This window comes from Ranitomeya imitator, chromosome 1 (assembly GCF_032444005.1).
Source record: "Ranitomeya imitator isolate aRanImi1 chromosome 1, aRanImi1.pri, whole genome shotgun sequence".
Lineage (NCBI taxonomy): Eukaryota > Metazoa > Chordata > Amphibia > Anura > Dendrobatidae > Ranitomeya > Ranitomeya imitator.
This window is the reverse complement of record NC_091282.1, coordinates 912,444,746-912,460,382: the sequence shown is the minus strand read 5'-3', so window position 1 is coordinate 912,460,382 and position 15,637 is coordinate 912,444,746. Positions and strand designations below refer to the sequence as shown.

The following is a 15,637-nucleotide window of genomic DNA, read 5'->3' as shown; positions in this document are numbered from 1 at the left end:
CAGAACCCTTTAGATTTCCTATAATTTGTGCCTTAAACACAATAAATGAAATTAGATTACAGCAGTAATCTGTGCCAGCTCATAGATATTGCTACTATGCAAATTATTATTATTTTCCGAAGCCTGCACAGAAAAATACACACCAAATTTATCTTCTTATTACATTGCTGTTTATGCTTGCTGTACACACTTAAATATATCCCCCCCCCCCTCAAATTGTTCCTGAGGACCATAACTGTGGCACTTGAAGGATATTCTCACTAAATTAGAGAGGTAAAGTTGAAAATTGTTTGTAAAAGCAAGCAACTTTGCACTTTACTTGACATATTTTATTTTATTGCCTCTCTTCGCATCATTGGGGAATGCCCTGTTTAGTCTAGCGGTGCAATGATGGTCATGGTCTGATCTGTTAATAAAATCAGGTGCACACCAGCCCCCCAAGTAAGGAGGAAGCTGGAAGGCTGGGGAGTTCTACGCTCCCAAAATAAAGAATTTGTTGAATAGCGAAGTTGAACTTTTCATGCCGGTCGAGTAATTAAAATGTTTCATAATCTACTAAAACCAGAATAATAGAATTGTTCCAGTACTTTTATATTGTCGTACTCTTCAGAAAGCAGCTACATTTCATACATCATAAAAGCATTTTAAAAAGTTATTTTATAAAAATGTTAAACTGATGCATTTGTGGAGAAATATTGTAATTAAACTTTTTACCAGAAGGTTGGTTTAGAGTCAGAGAACACAAACAATAAAACATTGTGGAGCTTCCCACAGTGAGTGTTTTCATTTTTCTCTGCCAAGGTATTATATATTTTATAAGTACCGGTAAATTCATTTTGTATGATTGGCTTTGGCTCAGGGACAGATTATTGATCGTCTATGGTTTTATTCCCACAATGAATTAGCAGAATCCAACAACATTGCTGGCTCAAATCCAAGCAACTGCTCCTAATGAATGCTGGTTTGTTTTTCACCACAGGTTAATTAAGACTCTCAGCAGCAAGACTCTGAAACTCGCAGCAAAGAAGGTGGAAGAATTAGCAGAAGAGAGAGCAAATCTAGCATCTACGTGCTGCATAATAAATGCTCCTCCGGTGTACTGCAAGGAAAAGGTAAGTAGTACGCCGTCCACGAGACCGGCACAATTCACTGCTTCATGAGAGCTGGAAATGGTTAAAATAGAGAGATGTGGAGATACTGCAGCATAGATCATTAGGGCTATAGCCGTCCTTAGGTCCTTCATGACCTTGCGATTTTCCATTTTTTGCGCTTTTGTTTTTTTCTCCTTTTTTATTTTTTCGGGCACATAGCCTTATGAGGGTTTGTTCTATGTGGACCGAATTGTGCTTAAGAATTACACCATGCACTGGAAAGTGGGAATAAATGCAAGTGCATTGAAATTGCAAAAAAAAGTGCAATTCCACAATTTTTTTTTTATTAACCATTTTTACAATACGGTAAAACTGTCCTGGTAATACCGCTCTGCAGGTCAGTATGAGTACACAGATGCCAAACAAGTATAGGTTTTTATGATTATTTAAGTGTTGGGAAAAAAAGTAAAAATTTATAAGAAAATTATTTTGTTTTTGGTGCCAGTTTCCAAGACTCAGAACGTTATCATTTTTTTTGAATATGAGGCTGTGATAGGGCTTATTTTTGCACCCTTAGTTGACCTTTTTATTGACACCATTAGGGGGTAGATATGATGTTTTGATTACATGTTATTGCATTTTATTGCCGTGTTGCGGCAGCCAAAAAAAAACATTTTTTTTTTGTTACACTGTTTACCAATTGTATTAATTTATATTATATTTTGATAGATGGGACATTTCTGAATGAAGCGATACCAAATATGTGTATTTTCTTTTAATTGTTTTATTTTTAATGGGGTAAAAGGGGGAGATTTTAACTTTTGTGGGGGTTTTTTACATTTTTTTTAACTTTTTTTCAGCTTTTACTGTATTGAATAGTCCCCAGATCATATGATTGTTTGTGCTATTTATACAGTGCTTCAGTAATGGTATGTATAGCAGAAATATCGATCTCCTACGAACACAGTAGGATCGTAATGGGCGGGATGAATGACACATTTTAAATCCCACTGTCAGGGATTGACAGCACAATTTAACTGGTTAACAGCGGTGGAAGGATTAAAATTGAAAAAAAATAATTTATTTATGTTTAATAAAAAATAACCGGATTACTTACGGTAATGCTCTTTTAATGAGTCCATGACAGCACCCACTGGAGAGATAGGGATCCGCCCCAAGGAACAGGAAACCTACAGAGACATAAAAGGGGGCGGTCCCCCTCTCCTCCTCAGTTTAATTTCAGAGTACCCGGAGGACCGCCAGTGTTAGTCATATATTGCAACATATTATCAGGTTATAAACTTCATAGAAGTAATTACATTTTTCCTCTATTAGGGAGGGATGTGACTGGGTGCTGTCATGGACTCATTAAAAGAGCATTACCGTAAGTAATCCGGTTATTTACCCTTCGCCATGACAGCACCCACTGGAGAGATTTCCAGAGACCAACACCTAGGGGGGACCACCGTGCTGAGGATAGTCCTGCCAAAGTGTAGGTCAGAGTCTGATGAAAGATTAAGCCTGTAGTGATTATAGAAAGTGGAAGGAGCCAACCAGGTTGCGGCCTTACATATGTCCTCAATTGGAACGTTCCCTTTTTCGGCCCAGGAGGAAGCCATGGCTCTAGTGGAATGTGCTTTAATGCCCTCCGGAGGTTCTATATTCTTGATGGAGTAGGCCAGCCGGATAGCATCTCTTATCCACCTGGACAATGTTGCTTTCGTGACTGCATACCCTTTCTTTCTACCCTGAAAGGAAATGAACAGAGCCCTACTCTGCCTCCAACTACTAGTTTTATCAATATATTGTAAGACTATTCTCCTGACATCTAAAGTGTGAAATTTTTGTTCTTCAGGAGTAGAGGGGTCTTTAAAGAAAGTAGTAAGGTGTATTTCTTGTGACCTGTGGAATTTCCCTGCTACCTTAGGAAGGTATAAGGGGTCTGGTTTTAAAACTAGTCTGTCATGAAATGTGAGAAGGTAAGGTTGATCTATCGACAAGGCCTGAATGTCGCTGACTCTTCTAGCCGATGTTAAGGCTACTAAGAAGGCTGTCTTTAGCGATAAGTGTTTCAGGGATATTGTGTCTATAGGCTCAAATGGAGGTTCCGTTAGAGAGTCTAAAACTAGGTTTAGGTCCCAAGGAGCTATTCTAGGTATGTGGACCGGAGTAACTCGCTCACAAGCCGTGATGAATCGGGATACCCATTTATTACCCGCAATATTATGGCCATAGAGGGCTCCTAGAGCGGACACCTGTACTTTTAGTGTGTTAACTGACAGACCTAATTCTTTCCCTTTCTGTAGAAACTCTAGGATAGATTTTGTTGGAACCTCAGAGGGATTTGAACCTGTATGGAACTGAAGAAACTTTTTCCATATTTTGGTATAAATTTTAGTTGTAGATGGTTTCCTGCTGAGCAGGAGTGTATCAATGAGGCCTTTTGAGAACCCCATGGAATTTAGTATCTGCCTTTCAAATTCCAGGCCGTCAAGTGGAGGCTGTCCACTTGAGGGTGGAAGAAAGGTCCCTGAGAGAGAAGGTCTGGGATTGAGGAAAGGACCCATGGATCTGTCACCGACATTGACTGCAGGCACGAGAACCATGGTCTTTCGGGCCAGAATGGTGCGATCAATATTATCCTGGCTTGTTTTTCCCTGATCTTCCGTATTACTTGCGGAAGCAGAATTATCGGAGGGAAGGCATATGCCAGCTTGAATTGCCAGGGTGTTTGAAGAGCATCTAGAATGTCCGGGTGGTCTGCACGGAACCGAGATGCAAATTTCTGGACCTGTCTGTTCTGTTTCGTAGCAAACAGGTCTATCTGGGGCCTGCCCCACAATACTGTCACTTTGTGGAATATGTGAGGATTTAGACACCATTCTCCTTGATGTAGAGTGTGTCGACTTAGAAAGTCTGCTTGTTGATTGTTCTCTCCTTTGATGTGGACCGCAGAGAGGGACAATAGATGATTTTCGGCCAGGGTTAAGGTATTCTTTGCGGAAGACATTAGAGCGTCTGATCGTGTGCCGCCTTGTTTGTTTAAATATGCCACTGTCGTAGTGTTGTCTGAACAGACTCTGACGTGGTTTCCTCGTAGCTGTGGGAGAAATTGATGCAGTGCATAGTTTTTCTGCCTTCAACTCTTTCAAATTCGATTAATCTAAAATCTCCTTCTTATTCCATATTCCCTGGCAGAATTTATCTCCCATGTGTGCACCCCACCCGTGGGGACTAGCATCAGTGGTTACCGTGTGGGATGGTGTTATCACCCAAGGGACACCTTCCGTTAAGTTTTTGCAATCCAACCACCACGACAAGGAAGATAACACTTTTCCTGATAATGTTATTTTTGAATCGAGGTGCCCTAAAAATTTCCTCTGTTCCCGAAGTATCTGATGTTGCAATGTTCGGGTATGGAGTTGTGCCCACTGAACGGCTGGAGTACAGGAGGAAAGGGATCCTAGTAAGGACATACCTGCCCTCAAGGACATATGGGGTTTTTGAATGGCCGCTGCTACTTTCTCCTCTATTAGTGATATCTTTACTTGTGGGAGTAGACATTTTTGTTTTGTGGAGTCTAGATTGAAACCTAGGAATGTCTGGAGAGAAAGTGGGATGAGTCTGGACTTTTCGGAGTTGATGATCCAGCCCAGGTCTTTTAGGGATGAGACAGTGTTCGCTAACCGCTCAGCACACTGAAGGGATGAATTTCCAACAACTAAAAAATCATCCAAATAGGGGATGATTAAGGTGTCTTTTTGGCGGAGGTAGGCCATCACTTCTAACATAACTTTGGTGAAAATCCTTGGAGCTGTAGAGAGACCAAAGGGCATAGCCGTGTATTGGAAATGATGTATCTCCCCCTCAAGAGTTACTGCCACTCTTAAGTATTTTTGATACCTGTTATGAATAGGGAGATGGTAGTAGGCATCTTTTAAATCAATGACGCCCATTTTACAATTTGGATACAGGAGTTTAATGGCAGATCTAATAGATTCCATTTTAAACGTATAATTTTTTATAAACGTATTGAGTTTTTTTAGATTTATAATCGTTCTAAAGGAACCATCGGGTTTAGGGATTAAAAATAACGGAGAGTAGAACCCCCTACCCTCTTGTCCCTTCGGCACCCTATCTAAGACATTTTTAATTATCAGACTTTGGATTTCCATTTCAAGGGCCCTTTGTTGAACTGGTGAGGAAAGGGCTGTTAAAACAAAAGAATCATGGGGAATTTGGAGGAATTCTATTTTCATTCCTTCTTTAATAATATTCAGAACCCAGGAATTGAATGTAATCTTCTGCCATTGGGGAAAGAAAAATTTTAACCTGCCCCCTACTGGGGTAACTGGCCCTTTAATATTTATTGTCTCTACGGAAGGGGGGCCCTTTAAACATAGTGCCACTCTGTTTTCCCTCTCTTGTAGCCCACCGTGACGGTCTTTCATTTTGCGTTCTTTTCCCGAACGGTCTCCTCCTAAAGGTCTTCCTATAGAAAGGAATTGAGGGGTCAGGGAAGGCTTTTTTCCTCTCTTTTGCTTTTTTGAGGATGTCATCTAAAGCTTTTCCAAAAAGAAACTCACCCTCACACGGGATACCACAGATCTTAGCTTTCGAATGTGTATCCCCCTTCCAACTCTTCATCCACAATGCACGTCTGGCATTATTCACTAGGCCTGCTGACCTCGCTGCAAGGCGTAGAGAGTCGGCTGACGCATCGGCCATGAATGCTGCTGCTCCTCTAATTAATGGCAGTGCATCCCGCAATTTTTGTCTGGAGATCCCCTGCTCAATCTGTTGATCTAACTGATCGATCCAAACAAGCATAGATCTAGCTGTGCACGTGCTGGCAATCGTAGGCTTAAATATACCCGTGGAAGCTTCCCATGACCTTTTCAGTGACGACTCTGCTTTCCGATCTAGAGGATCAGAGAGTAGCCCTGCATCCTCGACTGGTAAGGCTGACTGTTTAGAAGTGGAGGCCACCGCAGCGTCCACTTTAGGAATTTTGGTCCATGTGTTTAATTCCTCGTCGCTAAAGGGGTACTTCCTTTTGGAGGCTGATGGGAGAAAGCCCCTCTGGTCCTGCTTTTCCCATTCCCTCCTTATTAGTGCCTTAACCGCAGGAATTACTGGGAAGGCTCTTCTCTTCCTCTCTGCCAACCCTGCAAACATGATGTCTTGTGCAGTTTGGTCGTCTTTTGCATCCTCACAACCTATGGTATTCCTGATAGATTTTACCAGGTTGTCAACCCCATCAAGGGGGAAACAAGCTCGACCTCCAATGTCAGATTGTGTCGAGGATGAGGATGATGAACGTGAGGAATCAGAGTGGATGACGCCTTCCTCATCAGACTCAGAGCTGGATACAGCCTTTTCCTTACTGGATTTTTTAGGGGGTGCACTGGCTTGTGTAATGGCCTGCAACTCTTCCCTAATTATGGCCCGTATATCCGTAACCGACATGGATTGACTCTGCATTGTTTCGGTGATACACTGGTTGCAGAGTTTTTTGGGGTGGGCGTCTGGGAGAGGCTCGTCACATAATGCACACTGTTTGTGTTTAGACTTTTGTCTCCTTTTGGCCTGGGTGAGGAAGATATTGTGGAAAAGTGTGTCAGCTTTATAGGCAGAGGGATTTTAACACTCACCCAGTGAAGCTGTACGGTACCGGATCAGGTTGTTGAAGCGTCTTCCTGGATCTGGAATCTGTGGCTTCACCTCTACGGCTGGCATCTGAGGACCTCCTGCTGGATGGCTCACCTGCTGGGTCCACTGACTTGCTTGGGGACAACATGTTGCATCACCCGTGCGTTTGCAACCATCCCCTTTTAACTGCCAGGATCCGGTCTTTTTTTTTTTTTTCCCCTCCCCTTCACACAGCGGTGTACTGCGCATGCGCGAAACCGCGCTTTCCCTCACCGCTGTGTGAGTGACCCGGAAGTAGTCCAACACCTCCCGGTCAGTAAGGGGAATCTTCCACCGCTCCCCGCATGCGCGGCCGCCATTATTCCGGCCTGCGTCTGGGAGCGGTGTGCCGGCTGCCGCTGCTGCAGAGCCACGGATCGCGGACCTCAAATAAGCCGGTCCAGCATCCGGCGCCTCCTTCGGCCGCACTCCCGCAGCGTCGTACCAGGATTCGGCCGGCCCCCATGGACACAGCCATCCCACATGCCGGCCAGACGAGGGGGGAGCCGTCTAACGGAGTCTCCCCCGACGCTGCTACTGGACCGCATCCCCTGCCGTTCCCGCAGAGACCGCACAGGCGGATGCTTATGGCCCAGGTATGATTTTCTGTAAGTCTTCTTGGAGAATCCAGAGATCCTGTCCCCTGGGAACAGGAAACCTAAACTGAGGAGCAGAGGGGGACCGCCCCCTTTTATGTCTCTGTAGGTTTCCTGTTCCTTGGGACGGATCCCTATCTCTCCAGTGGGTGCTGTCATGGCGAAGGGTAAAATATATATTTTTGTTTTACAAATTGACCGTGCCGATCTGGCATCAATCGAACATCCCTTCAGTGGATATTAGCTACTCACAAATGGCACCCTTACAAAATCCAGCTGCTGCAGCATCTCAATGAGGATGACGCAGACCGGCGCGCTGAATTTGCAGAATGGGCAAAATTGGAACAGGACCCTCAGTTTACACAGAACATTATGTTCAGTGACGAGGCAAACTTTTTTGGGTGGGCCACTTGTATCGATACACCTAAATCAAATGGGAATGGTAACATTTTTCTTGTGAAGTGTGTCTTGCATTGAAATCTGCTGCAATCACCCGGGTACTGCGTTCACCAGACATCAACACAATATCTATCCGCTCCTCGCGTGTTAACCTCTGTGACATGTCAATGGCTGTAAACAAAGAGTAACTTGAAAATAACTCATGAAAGAATAAAGTTACATTAACACCAAGCACACCATTGTTTTTCCTGTAAAATTCTCAATAGGTTTGATGTGTCACATGACCCTCTTCCCATTGGAAAAAATAAATTTGGATCAAAAAAGGCCAAGTTCAAAATGGCCACTATGGTCACCACCCATCTTGAAAAGTTTTCCCCCTCCCATATACTAAAGTGCCACAAACAGGAAGTTGATATCACCAATAGAGTTGAGCGACCTTGACCTTTTTAGAGTCGAGCCGGGTTTCGCGAAACCCGACTATCTCAAAAGTCGGGTCGAGTGAAATCGGCCGATTATGACGTAAAGTCGGAATCGACCGAAACACGAAACCCAATGCAAGTCAATGGGGCAGCATAGTCGGCAGTGAGTGGGGGCCAGGAAAACACCTAGAGTGCCCATTTTAATGTCAAAACCATCCATTCTTCTTAATGAAGCTTGTCAAGCGTAATTTACCTTATAATAATTGGAAGGCATTTGAAATTGGGGGTCATTTGGCTAAAGTTGTGGTGGGTAGGGCTGGTTCAAGTAATTAGTGGGCCCAGGAAATCTGGACCACGTCACGGCAGTGGAGCAGGGAGAGGTAAGTATTTCAACTTTGCAAGTGCTGTGAACCTGAGCAAGCAGGGGGGGCCCACTCGTTGGCATTGGCACTGGCACAGGGCCCCTCAAAGTACAGCGGTGTGTTTGCACGGCGGGGGCGCCTCCCACCAGCAGCAACACTTTTGCGTACCATGAGAGGCCCTGTGCCAGTGACGTCGCCAACTAGTATTCCTCCCCCCACCTGATGAAGGAACCTGCACTTTCATCTGCACCTTCCTGTTTGTCCCCGTGTAAGGTGGTATGGTATGCGGGAAGGGGGACCTGACTTTCAGCAGGGTCACAATCTTGCAGTGTAGCGTGCACGGGAAATGTTGCGTTATGGGTCAATGTACCAGCAGACTCATCTATCACTGGCTGGGCAATGGGCAGGATGAGGAGGAAACACAGATATAGGCCCAAAGAATAAAGTGGGCTAAATGCAGTTCAAAATTGGTAACACAGGACTAATCAGGGGGCATTGCAGTGGAGGACAACTGGAATGAGAGGCTGACACAGAGAGTAGGCTCAAATCAGTAAGTAGTCGAAATGCAGTTCAAAATTGGCAACAGTAGTAAACAGGCGGCACAGCTTTGTTCAGTGGAGGAGAACAGCAAGGAGTGGCAGACACCGATAGTAGGCCCCAACCCAACTAGTAGGACAAATGCAGTCTAACATTAACAACTACTTAACGAGCGCCTGAAAACGGAATTTCAGGACAGGAAACCAGGAGAACAGCAAGGAGCGGCAGACACCGATAGTAGGCCCCAAACCAACTAGTACGCCAAATGCAGTTGTTCCGTTTAACCACAATTTAATGAGAGCCTGAAGATAGAAGTTCAGGAAAGGCAACCTGGAGAACACCTTGGAGTGGAACACACCATCTCTCTACACCCCATACCCAATTTGTAGGTCTAATGCAGCGTAGTTTCCAACAACTACTAAACGAGAGCATGATGATCGAAGCATTGGCGAGGAAACCTGGGGAACACCTTGGAGTGGAACACACCATCTCTCTACAGTGGAACACACCATCTCTCTACACCCCATACCCAATTTGTAGGCCTAATGCAGCGTAGTTTCCAACAACTACTAAACGAGAGCCGGAAGATCGAAGCTCAGGAAAGGCAACCTGGAGAACACCTTGGAGTGGAACACACCATCTCTCTACACCCCATACCCAATTTGTAGGCCCAATGCAGCGTAGTTTCCAACAACTACTAAACGAGAGCCGGAAGATCGAAGCAATGGAGAGGAAACCTGGGGAACACCTTGGAGTGTAACACACCATCTCTCTACACCCCATACCCAATTTGTAGGCCTAATGCAGCGTAGTTTCCAACAACTACTAAACGAGAGCCGGAAGATCGAAGCTCAGGAAAGGCAACCTGGGGAACACCTTGGAGTGTAACACACCATCTCTCTCCACCCCATACCCAATTTGTAGGCCTAATGCAGCCTACTTTCCGACAACTACTAAACGAGAGCATGAAGATCGAAGCTCAGGAAAGGCAACCTGGGGAACACCTTGGAGTGTAACACACCCTCTCTCTACACCACGGAAGGGCTGATTCTTAGGAAGGAAGGCTGTCGGAAAGAAGCAGGGTGCGTCCGAGGGTGATTATATTCTTATTAGGTATATACTCACCCTCGGACGCGCCCTGCTTCTTTATTTGTAATGAATGTTTATTTGCAATGTGGTTTTGACTTACTCTATTTTTTTGGTAAATAATGATTTTATTATTTTCATTGTTTTGCATCTTCTTGGCAATAATATAAAGAAGACGCGACAGGACAACACTCGGTGGATGCCATATCTGTGTTTAAAATTGAAAAAACCTTTCAGTTAACTACTTGCAGGAGAAAGTTATTGTAGCTGGTGGCCATTTTTAGTACTGTACCAGATTTTTGTTGTATGTGTTTGTTTTTAATGTTAAAATGTCTGCATTTGATATCTCTCCAGTATTTTCTTTTTTATAAGCAAAATACTTATTTTTATATTTTCTGATGTTGGTTCCAGGGGTACACGGGCAGCAGTGGTGTGGTCAGTGGAGGCCTAGTGGAAGGAGTGACCGCAGACAGGCATCGAAGGCCTAAAATAATAACACATGGCTGTAGGCAATTTTAAATTGGTTCCAGGGGTACACGGGCAGCAGTGGTGTGGTCAGTGGAGGCCTAGTGGAAGGAGTGACCGCAGACAGGCATCGAAGGCCTAAAATAATAACACATGGCTGTAGGCAATTTTAAATTGGTTACAGGGGTACACGGGCAGCAGTGGTGTGGTCAGTGGAGGCCTAGTGGAAGGAGTCACCGCAGACAGGCATCGAAGGCCTAAAATAATAACACATGGCTGTAGGCAATTTTAAATTGGTTCCAGGGGTACACGGGCAGCAGTGGTGTGGTCAGTGGAGGCCTAGTGGAAGGAGTGACCGCAGACAGGCATCGAAGGCCTAAAATAATAACACATGGCTGTAGGCAATTTTAAATTGGTTCCAGGGGTACACGGGCAGCAGTGGTGTGGTCAGTGGAGGCCTAGTGGAAGGAGTGACCGCAGACAGGCATCGAAGGCCTAAAATAATAACACATGGCTGTAGGCAATTTTAAATTGGTTACAGGGGTACACGGGCAGCAGTGGTGTGGTCAGTGGAGGCCTAGTGGAAGGAGTGACCGCAGACAGGCATCGAAGTCCTAAAATAATAACACATGGCTGTAGGCAATTTTAAATTGGTTCCAGGGGTACACGGGCAGCAGTGGTGTGGTCAGTGGAGGCCTAGTGGAAGGAGTGACCGTAGACAGGCATCGAAGGCCTAAAATAATAACACATGGCTGTAGGCAATTTTAAATTGGTTCCAGGGGTACACGGGCAGCAGTGGTGTGGTCAGTGGAGGCCTAGTGGAAGGAGTCACCGCAGCCAGGCATCGAAGGCCTAAAATAATAACACATGGCTGTAGGCAATTTTAAATTGGTTCCAGGGGTACACGGGCAGCAGTGGTGTGGTCAGTGGAGGCCTAGTGGAAGGAGTGACCGCAGACAGGCATCAAAGGCCTAAAATAATAACACATGGCTGTAGGCAATTTTAAATTGGTTCCAGGGGTACACGGGCAGCAGTGGTGTGGTCAGTGGAGGCCTAGTGGAAGGAGTGACCGCAGACAGGCATTGAAGGCCTAAAATAATAACACATGGCTGTAGGCAATTTTAAATTGGTTACAGGGGTACACGGGCAGCAGTGGTGTGGTCAGTGGAGGCCTAGTGGAAGGAGTGACCACAGACAGGCATCGAAGGCCTAACATAACAAAAATGTCAATACAATGGTATTGTCAGTGGCAGGCATTGAAGGATGTCAGCGCATAGACTAAACATTGGTGGAGCTGTGAGATAATTTTGCAAGTGGTAGAGCACTGTTTGAGCTGGGGTGGGGGGAAACTGTCTTGTGGCCAGCGGTACAGGCCCAGGGCCCCTCATATTATAACGGTGTGTCTGACGTTGGGTGCGCACCACCACCGCCAGAGACACTTTATTGTACTAGGAGGGACCCAGTGGCAGTGCCATCGACCAAAAGCGGGCTCACCCACCTCTTCAGACAAACTGCACTCTCACGGGTGCTGTCGCCAAGTGTCGATACCACGGCCCCGTGTGGGGAGTTTGGCCATTTAGTGAAGTGTAAACATGTCGTATGCTGGACAATCAGGTGCAGAAAATTACGAGATTGGAAAAGGCATTCAGAATAGTCCACAGGCAAGACCTTTTCATAGGAAAGCTAGGTGTCAGCCGGGCAAGGTGGGGCAAAAGATTTCGAAATCCAGTTGTGGTTCATTTTAATGAAGGTTAGATCATCTACATTTTGGGTAGCCAGACGAGTCCTTTTTTCTGTTAGTATTGAACCTGCAGCACTGAATACTCTTTCTGATAGGACACTAGCTGCCGGGCAAGCAAGCTCCTGCAATGCATATTCTGCCAATTCTGGCCAGGTGTCTAATTTTGATGCCCAGTAATCAAATGGGAATGACGGTTGAGGGAGAACATCGATAAGGGATGAAAAATAGTTTGTAACCATACTGGACAAATGTTGTCTCCTGTCACTTTGAATTGATGCTGCAGTACCTGTCCTGTCTGCGGTCATAGCAAAATCACTCCACAACCTGGTCAGAAAACCCCTCTGGCCAACGCCACTTCTGATTTCTGCCCCTCTAACTCCTCTGGTCTGCTGGCTCCTGCAGCTCGTGTGAGAACGATCACGGGCGCTGTGTGCAGGGAATGCCAGAAGCAAACGGTCAACAAGAGTTGATTGTTTGGTTGCTAATATTAGTTCCAAGTTCTCATGTGGCATTATATTTTGCAATTTGCCTTTATAGCGAGGATCAAGGAGGCAGGCCAACCAGTAATCGTCATCGTTCATCATTTTAGTTATGCGTGTGTCCCTTTTGAGGATACGTAAGGCATAATCCGCCATGTGGGCCAAAGTTCCAGTTCTCAAATCTGCGGTTGTGCTTGGTTGAGGGGCAGTTTCAGGCAAATCCACGTCACTTGTGTCCCTCAAAAAACCAGAACCCGGCCTTGCCGCGCCACCAATTTCCAGTGGCCCCGAAAAAGCTTCCTAATTAAAAATATAATCATCCCCATCATCCTCCTCGTCCTCCTCCTCCTCTTCGCCCGCTACCTCGTCCTGTACACTGCCCTGGCCAGACAATGGCTGACTGTCATCAAGGCTTTCCTCTTCCTCAGCTGCAGACGCCTGATCCTTTATGTGCGTCAAACTTTGCATCAGCAGACGCATTAGGGGGATGCTCATGCTTATTATGGCGTTGTCTGCACTAACCAGCCGTGTGCATTCCTCAAAACACTGAAGGACTTGGCACAAGTCTTGAATCTTCGACCACTGCACACCTGACAACTCCATGTCTGCCATCCTACTGCCTGCCCGTGTATGTGTATCCTCCCACAAAAACATAACAGCCCGCCTCTGTTCACACAGTCTCTGAAGCATGTGCAGTGTTGAGTTCCACCTTGTTGCAACGTCTATGATTAGGCGATGCTGGGGAAGGTTCAAAGAACGCTGATAGGTCTGCATACGGCTGGAGTGTACGGGCGAACGGCGGATATGTGAGCAAAGTCCACGCACTTTGAGGAGCAGGTCGGATAACCCCGGATAACTTTTCAGGAAGCACTGCACCACCAGGTTTAAGGTGTGAGCCAGGCAAGGAATGTGTTTCAGTTGGGAAAGGGAGATGGCAGCCATGAAATTCCTTCCGTTATCACTCACTACCTTGCCTGCCTCAAGATCTACAGTGCCCAGCCACGACTGCGTTTCTTTCTGCAAGAACTCGGACAGAACTTCCGCGGTGTGTCTGTTGTCGCCCAAACACTTCATAGCCAATACAGCCTGCTGACGTTTGCCAGTAGCTGCCCCATAATGGGAGACCTGGTGTGCAACAGTGGCAGCTGCGGATGGAGTGGTTGTGCGACTGCGGTCTGTGGACGAGCTCTCGCTTCTGCAGGAGGACGAAGAGGAGGAGGAGGGGGTGCGAACGGCTACAGCCAATTGTTTCCTAGACCGTGGGCTAGGCAGAATTGTCCCAAACTTGCTGTCCCCTGTGGACCCTGCATCCACCACATTTACCCAGTGTGCCGTGATGGACACGTAACGTCACTGGCCATGCCTACTGGTCCATGCATCTGTTGTCAGGTGCACCTTTGTGCTCACAGATTGCCTGAGTGCATGGACGATGCGCTCTTTAACATGCTGGTGGAGGGCTGGGATGGCTTTTCTGGAAAAAAAAGTGTCGACTGGGTAGCTCGTAGCGTGGTACAGCGTAGTCCATCAGGGCTTTGAAAGCTTCGCTTTCAACTAACCGGTAGGGCATCATCTCTAACGAGATTAGTCTAGCTATGTGTGCGTTCAAACCCTGTGTACGCGGATGCGAGGCTAAGTACTTCCTTTTTCTAACCATAGTCTCATGTAGGGTGAGCTGGACTGGAGAGCTGGAGATCGTGGAACTAGCGGGGGTGCCGGTGGACATGGCAGACTGAGAGACGGTGGGAGATGGTATTGTTGCCACCGGTGCCCTAGATGCAGTGTTTCCTACTACGAAACTGGTGATTCCCTGACCCTGACTGCTTTGGCCTGGCAAAGAAACCTGCACAGATACTGCAGGTGGTGCGGAAAATGGTGGCCCTACACTGCCGGAAGGGATGTTGCGTTGCTGACTAGCTTCATTGGCCGAGGGTGCTACAACCTTAAGGGACGTTTGGTAGTTAGTCCAGGCTTGCAAATGCATGGTGGTTAAATGTCTATGCATGCAACTTGTATTGAGACTTTTCAGATTCTGTCCTCTGCTTAAGGTAGTTGAACATTTTTGACAGATGACTTTGCGCTGATCAATTGGATGTTGTTTAAAAAAATGCCAGACTGCACTCTTTCTAGCATCGGATACCTTTTCAGGCATTGCAGACTGAGCTTTAACCGGATGGCCACGCTGTCCTCCAACAGGTTTTGGCTTTGCCACGCGTTTTGGGCAAGATACGGGCCCGGCAGATGGAACCTGTTGCGATGTTGATGCCTGCTGCGGCCCCTCCTCCTCCGCTTCAGAACTGCTGCCGCCAGCACCCTGTTCCCCCAATGGCTGCCAATCGGGGTCAAGAACTGGGTCATCTATTACCTCTTCTTGTAGCTCGTGTGCAACTTCGTCTGTGTCACCGTGTCGGTCGGTGGTATAGCGTTCGTGATGGGGCAACATAGTCTCATCAGGGTCTGATTCTTGATCAGCACCCTGCGAGGGCAATGTTGTGGTCTGAGTCAAAGGACCAGCATAGTAGTCTGGCTGTGGCTGTGCATCAGTGCACTCCATGTCAGATTCAACTTGTAATGGGCATGGACTGTTAACTGCTTCACTTTCTAAGCCAGGGACGGTATGTGTAAAGAGCTCCATGGAGTAACCCGTTGTGTCGCCTGCTGCATTCTTCTCTGTTGTTGTTTTTGCTGAAGAGGACAAGGAAGCGACTTGTCCCTGACCGTGAACATCCACTAACGACGCGCTGCTTTGACATTTACCAGTTTCACGAGAGGAG

At 46.4% G+C, this 15,637-nt stretch overlaps 1 protein-coding gene across 1 annotated transcript in view; it reads left to right on the top strand.

The window, feature by feature from the left end:
• GC (GC vitamin D binding protein) overlaps window positions 1-15,637 on the top strand; it is a 381,762-nt gene that overhangs the window by 292,709 nt on the left and 73,416 nt on the right. The window contains exon 11 of the mRNA XM_069745727.1: window positions 980-1,112. Coding sequence (XP_069601828.1) covers window positions 980-1,112 — 133 coding nt within the window. The remainder of the gene's footprint in view (window positions 1-979; window positions 1,113-15,637) is intronic.